Source organism: Oryza brachyantha, chromosome 4, assembly GCF_000231095.2.
Source record: "Oryza brachyantha chromosome 4, ObraRS2, whole genome shotgun sequence".
Lineage (NCBI taxonomy): Eukaryota > Viridiplantae > Streptophyta > Magnoliopsida > Poales > Poaceae > Oryza > Oryza brachyantha.
In genome coordinates, this window is record NC_023166.2 from 3,883,585 (window position 1) to 3,890,404 (window position 6,820).

At 38.1% G+C, this 6,820-nt stretch overlaps 1 protein-coding gene across 1 annotated transcript; it reads right to left on the reverse strand.

Annotated features, from left to right (window-relative positions):
• Positions 1-1,190: 1,190 nt before the first annotated feature.
• Positions 1,191-6,157, reverse strand: LOC102713268 (probable flavin-containing monooxygenase 1). Its single transcript, XM_040523665.1, has 5 exons — positions 5,666-6,157; positions 2,613-2,850; positions 2,315-2,490; positions 1,865-2,217; positions 1,191-1,768 (listed from the first exon to the last, which is right to left on the reverse strand). The coding sequence occupies exons 1-5, from the start codon at positions 6,104-6,106 to the stop codon at positions 1,411-1,413; spliced, it is 1,566 nt and encodes a 521-aa protein (XP_040379599.1). The 5' UTR covers positions 6,107-6,157; the 3' UTR covers positions 1,191-1,410.
• Positions 6,158-6,820: the final 663 nt, after the last annotated feature.

Genomic DNA, 6,820 nt, shown 5'->3' on the forward strand with positions numbered 1-6,820 from the left:
TCATGCAGCAGCTAATTGGAAAAGAAACAAAAATTCATCTCCACCGGGATTTCGAACCCAGGTCTACGATATCCCCCGGCGAATTTTATGGAATCAATCTATTCAATTAGTAGACAGTACATAGTTTCTTTTATTGCAACGAATTAATTTGGTGCTTTATAATCGTGGTGAGCAAGAAGATCTAGTGCAACTGTGCCAAGGTTCTGCACTAATTGCCACACAGGTTAAAGCTGTGGCAACAAAGCATGTCTGTTGCAACGAAAATTGATTATGCGGCAATAACTTATTTTCTATTGAAATAAAAAAAATATTGCAATGGCTTGGATAGTCACGATAGAATATACCTAATTGCCATGAAAAATACAATCATGGTAATAGCATGATATATTGCTACAAGTAATTATTCATGACGATAATTTCGCAGTGATAACTCAATTTTCCTGTAGTGCGCCCTCCTGATTATTGTCTTTATCAGCATTCTAGGGAGGTGAATGTGCAATACACAGCTTGTGGATCAAGGCACCCTATTTGCATCCTAGATGGATTATATCTACTAAGCCAGACTTCTACATTATCGCATTCTCCCACAGAATGTATCAAATATTTTTGTTGTATCTGATGACTTGGCAAAAGAAGGCAGCCCATACAACTTCTTCCAAATGACAATGATCAGTAGGTCTGAAAATCAAAATCCTTAAATTTTGTGAGTTGACTCCTAGTATATATATCTCCTTCTGCAGAAAGTCAATTAAGGGACCTACTTCAGATTCTAAAATTTGTTTCACCTTTTAACGCTTCAGATTCTTAAACAGATATTTCAACTCTGCTACCCACTTCTATATTGTCAAAACACCCTTAATATATAGAATTACACCACATTAGCTCTGATGTTTAGCTTATGCTGCAATAACCTTGCCCTGGTACCCTAATTATATTGCTGTAAAAACATGCTATTCTTTTAGCCAGATTATTTCTCGGCTTTTGCGCACACGCTTCTCGAACGGCTAAAACGTGTATTTTTTAATAAAAAGTTCCTATATAGAAGTTCACCCTTTCATCTTTGTAGACTAGATTTTTAATTTTATATTAGTTAATTTCATCAGTTGTACTATTAAATAACTATAAAAAAATCATACAATCTTTTTCATCTTTCATTAGAAAAAAAAAACAGCCATAGTGCTTTAATTATATTTCAACTGTGACTATATGCAGGAAATGAAGGTTCATGCCCCTCAATAGATTAAAATCCATTTCATTATATTACACAATGGTAGCTTACAATACATACGGTTCGCTGAGCTTGGACCATGCAAAACAGCAGTATTCCAAGAAGCCATGAAGTACAAATAATATTTACCGGCATGATCAGACAATTAAATTATTCCATTGGAATGCAAGCTCAAAGCAGTGCTACTCTTTCTTGGAGTGAAGATTAATATAGTCACTTGGACCATAAACTTCGAATAAATCAGACCAAAACCCCTTCTTCCTCCTCGGATTGCATCCCATATCCCGGCATAGCTGATCATTGTACCAGATGTGAAGGATTCCGATGCAGGATCTGCGAAAGTAACCGGGAGAATAGCGTTTCATGAACTTCTCCCATTCCAGGACATCGTTCTGCATTGCAGCGATGCTTGGCAACCTGAAGCCACCATCCATGAAATGTGCCAACCACTTGGCCCGTAGCTCGGTTGTGTAGAGGTTTGCCAAGCTCTCTGAATACCCAATAATTGCAAGTTGTGGGATCTTTGGATGAATGCACTCCCTGTAAACAAATAGAAATTAAATTAAATTATCTGCAAAAATTTGGAAAATGTACTAAAATTTGGTCATGGCAAAAAGATTGTTAGGCTGAGTTGACCTGTAGAGAGGTACAGTGGTAGATGTTGACCCCACTGCAATGCTCTGGAAGTATTCAGAAGTGAACATGTTCTTGATCTTCTGATCCCCCCTGAACCCAGTTCCAAAGATCACTATATCGCTCTTTATCGGCAAAGATTCACCTTCAACAACCACACCTTCCTTGCAAAAGCTAAATGTCTTTGATTTCTTAATAACAATGCTGCCTTCTTCTAGCCTCTTGTAATGGTCCTTGGGAGTAATAGCAACCAAGCATGCAACTAATGCCTTAAACAGGCTATGGTCTGGCACCATGTCATACTTCTTCATTGGAATGGAATAGTAGCTCTCTGCAAACTTCGAAAATACCCATCTCTGAACATGTACAAAGAGGAAAAAAAATCATGCATCACTCTTGCTTCCATTTAATCAAAGAATGTAAGTTTCATCAAGAAATACAGAATTGCCATACCAATGGAGTCAAGATGGTGGCCAATATACTAAGGAGTAAACCTTCACCAGGCTTGTGGATAAGCAGCTCAGAAAACCGATTCATATACAGCTTTGAGATGTGGACACCCCAGGCATAATAATCTGGTATGATCCAATGCTTAGTTCGGACTACCATTGTACATGGATGGTCAGTACCTATATGATCAAGAAACAATCAATAAACGGAAACAGATTCTGTATCTACAGTTTCACAAGAAAAAGAATACTGAAAAATCAATTGGTTGAGAAAACACCAGTATCAGATTGTTTGTCAGTACCATTTGCTTCTGCACATTCTGCAGCAATGTCAAGTGCTGATTTGAGGTAGCCAACAATGGTGACACGCTTGCCCTTGATCATCTCCTTGGAATTATTGATGCCCATCTTGGAGTAGTCCATGGAGTGGATCACCTGCCCATCAAATACTTCTGGGCCTTTGCCTGTAGGAAATGTTGGAATGTTGGGCACTCCACTGAACCTCCCAATGCAAAGAATGACAAAATCCGCCTTGTGTGTCTGGGATTATGAAAAATTGAAGTATCAAACGAAGTTACTAAATTTAGGGACAAAGACGATGAAATACTCTACAAAATCTAGCCTTGATGTTTGTGTGGGCTGAAATTTTGTAAAATTATTTAGAACTTGTATATATTGACCAATAAGCCAAAGGTAGGCTCTGTAAATTAAACTGAGAGTTGTCTTGTGAAAATGTCACAAGCTTGTATATATTGTTGTATATATTTATCTGTACACTATGGGAATCTTTCCTGAAGTACTTTCATAAAAAAAAATTGTTACAAGCGTTGCAAAATCTCCTAATTAAATATCCAAAGAAATGGAAAGATAGACAGCACCTGGCTCACTGTTCAATTTTAGAGTTATGAAAACCTCCCCATCTCAAATAAAAAAAAGTAAGTTAGACATTTCATTCCTTTTATCCAAGCGAGTGGCTATACATATCTTTTCATTTTTCTAGGAAATTAGTTATGTTTGTTTTCGTTAGACCTCCATTATAGAACGTAGGGTGTTTTAGTTTTTAGATATTTTTTCTTCAACTAAAGTTATAAAACTATATAGCAAAAATTATATTAAAAATATTTCTTTAGTGATGGACTTAACAAAATTAATTTAATGTTATAGATGGTACTATGTTATTATATAAAATTGATTAATTTGTTTGACTTAAGACAAAACAAAGCATTTTATCTTCGAAAGTGAAGAGCATACTATACAATACAAGTACTCCCTTTGATTCAAAATATATCAACTTCTATCATCTAAAATTTGTCCCAAAATACAACAAATTCTCCACCACCATTGTCTTTTTAACTTGTGACAAACATCCTCCGTCCACGTCCTCTTGTCAACTAATTGCAATATTTCTCCGTTTAATCCCATCAATTTTCTTAATTCCTATGTCCAACTCTAAAACTGTTTATATGATGTGACCGAGGATGTAATATACCGCAGTAACGGTCTCTACCGAAGAATATAATTTTCTACACGCCACTATTCTTATCAGCAATAGAATTGTACCAGGCTGCTATAGAACTGTATTACATCACTTCATTTCATTTCTAGTCTGTCTCATACATATCAATACAAAGTTAAATACAGAAAAGTATCATTCACTTTAGCAAGCTCTAATACATTTATCCACCAGTTTAACAAATCCTCCGATTTATAAAATCTCTATTAGGCTTTATTTGGTTAGTTGGGATTTAATCCCCAAGAGGAATCTACCCCAGGGGATTAGGTGAACTCCTTGCATGTCACCCAATCCCTATGGGATTTGAATCACCAATTTTTCCATAATCCCTTCCATAAAAACATCCGTTTATTTTGGCAGGAATTTACAGAAAGTAGCAGGTTGAAATTTTCTAGATTATCATACAACATGACGAGATTTTTTCCATGCCGTCGATGGAGAGGATTAATTACTTGGCCAAGACAATGAAAAAATCCCGGGGTGGACCGGGCTAGAACTCTGACTGGGTTTAACCGAACAACGATTTTTCTGTGGGCCAGGATTTATTCCGTAGGAAAGAAATCCACAGGGGTTGCGGCCCAATCCCATCCAATCCCTCTCCAACCGAACAAGGCCTTGAGAGGCCTTGATGTACTCGTCTCCTATTTCAGAAAACTTCACTGATTTAATTACTTTCAAGATGATGTTTTTATGGCATAAACGAGGTAAGAAAAAGAGAGGATATCAATTTTTGTTATCTAGTACCCGCATCGGCGGCCTGTGCCTAAGAATGATAGCAACGGGACAAGATGATGACGGATCGAAGCACTGTGAGTACACGACGGCAATTGCGTACGTAGATGTATCCTGTTGCCAGGACTGCATTGTATGGTACACCATGCTCAGCTATCTTTTGGATGTTTGCATAATTGCGTCACATCAGATTCCTATCATTTTTTTAAACCCAGCAACTTGGATAAGGCCTACCGAAAAATATCTCAAAGAAGCGATGCAAACAGTACTCCCTGCTAATCGATGTCGACGACCGATTAAAGTAAAAAAAATAAAACGAAATAATTATAAACTTACCACTGTTCGAATCCTTATCTAGGGTATCCTTCCAATATATAGAAAAAAACGATTGCAAATTCGCAAAACCCCCAAAATCAAACTCTTTTGACCCATTAAGTATATTTGCGCACAGAAAAAAATAATTAAACCTTCATATATACACGGATATGTATAGCATTAAGAATTTGGACAGAACAATTAGAATACTTACTATACCTTCGTATTTAAATAATAATTTGAATGCTGAAATTATCTATCTAATAAGAGTTTTGCTCCATCCTTTCCCTTGTATCTCGAGGTACCGGTACCTCACGGTACCAAATCGTTTCTGATCGTTGGATCCAACAGTGTACATTTTAATTAGTTAGATCCAATGGTAAGAAACGATTTGTTACCCTGAGGTACCGATATCTTAAAGGATGAGAGTAAAACTCGTCTAATAATAGTGTAAGAGTAAAGATATCATGCTAAGTGCAAGCCTTTTGGTTCATTAGATCAATATTTTAATGTTATTAATAAAAAAATGAAAAAAATAAGCCAGCGTAGTTGTTTTGAATTAATAAGTGTAGATTATGAATTGTTGGTAAAACCATATTACTTATTTCCTACATAAAATGTTTGAATAGCTAGAAATTTAGGAAATAAAATTCATTTATACAGGAATATGAAAATAAATATTAACTATCCAACTATCTTTAGAAATTAGTATTTCAAATTGAATTGACTGTATGAATTAATTAGAAACTTGATATATATGCAAAATATTAGCCAATTAAATTAATTAATTATCACCTCAACATGTCCCTCAGCGTCGGCCACCTCCAGCCGCCACTCGCCGGCGCCGGAGCCGAACGCGTCGCCGTTCCCAGCCCACTCATCCCACGCCACCACGGTCTCCTCGCCGACGCCGGCGTACTCCATGCCCACCACACGGTGGCCGAACCTGACGCAGTCGAGCACGCCGAAGCGGCGCGCGTAGGCGGCGAGGTAGTCCATCACCTGGCGGTGGTCCGGGAACACCTCCGTCACCGTCTCCGGCCACGGGAAGTCGGAGTACTGGTACATGGGCCGCGGCGTCTGCAGCGCGGTGCACTCCGGCGTGCGCGCCCACACGCCGCCGAGCACGGTGTCGGCCTCGAGGACCACCGGCCGGCAGCCGCGCTCCAGCAGGTGCTTGCACGCCGCCAGGCCGCTCACGCCGGCGCCGACGATGACCACTCGCTTTTTCTCCATCCTGGCCACTGTTGCAGGACTACACTATATATGATGAACTGTGCGAGTTGTGTTTGGTTTTCTGATGAGAAAGGTGGTATTTATAGTTGCTCAGGGATCGGAGCTCATCACTAGCTCAGAATTAATGTCATGTGTATTAGTGGTTTGTATTATATATGTTTATTTTGTTAATAATGCATCATGCATAGTTGTTTATGGAGCATGCGTTTCCTGATGTGATGCTTAATTTTTTTTCCTGGATCACGGCTGCACCAATTAATCATTCTCATTATTATTTCTTAAAACTTGTTCGAGATGTTGTATTGAAAACCCTGAACTATAGCAAGTCAAAACTTCAAGCTAGCTGTCGAGCTAAAAAAAAAGTATGCCATCTTCTAAGTTCTAACCGCCCTCTAAATATGGCATGATGCAAAGCAGTGTTTATCAGGTTCTTCTGACCTATATAATTTGTCAGCCTGCGATGTGTTCCATTGGTGTTGATATTACAAATAACAGAAGGTCAATTATACGGTAAATACACTCTCCCTCTATTCCAAAAATATAGGTTTAAAATTTGCATCATATTTATATTCATAGGCTAATACTTATCTCATTGATCACCGCACCTTCATTTCTTTTTTCAATTTTACCCCAATTAATCCTCATTCTAACCTCAACCCAACTGACTCCCACCCTAAGCATCCTTTATATATATAACAAAGGCACCGATCGATC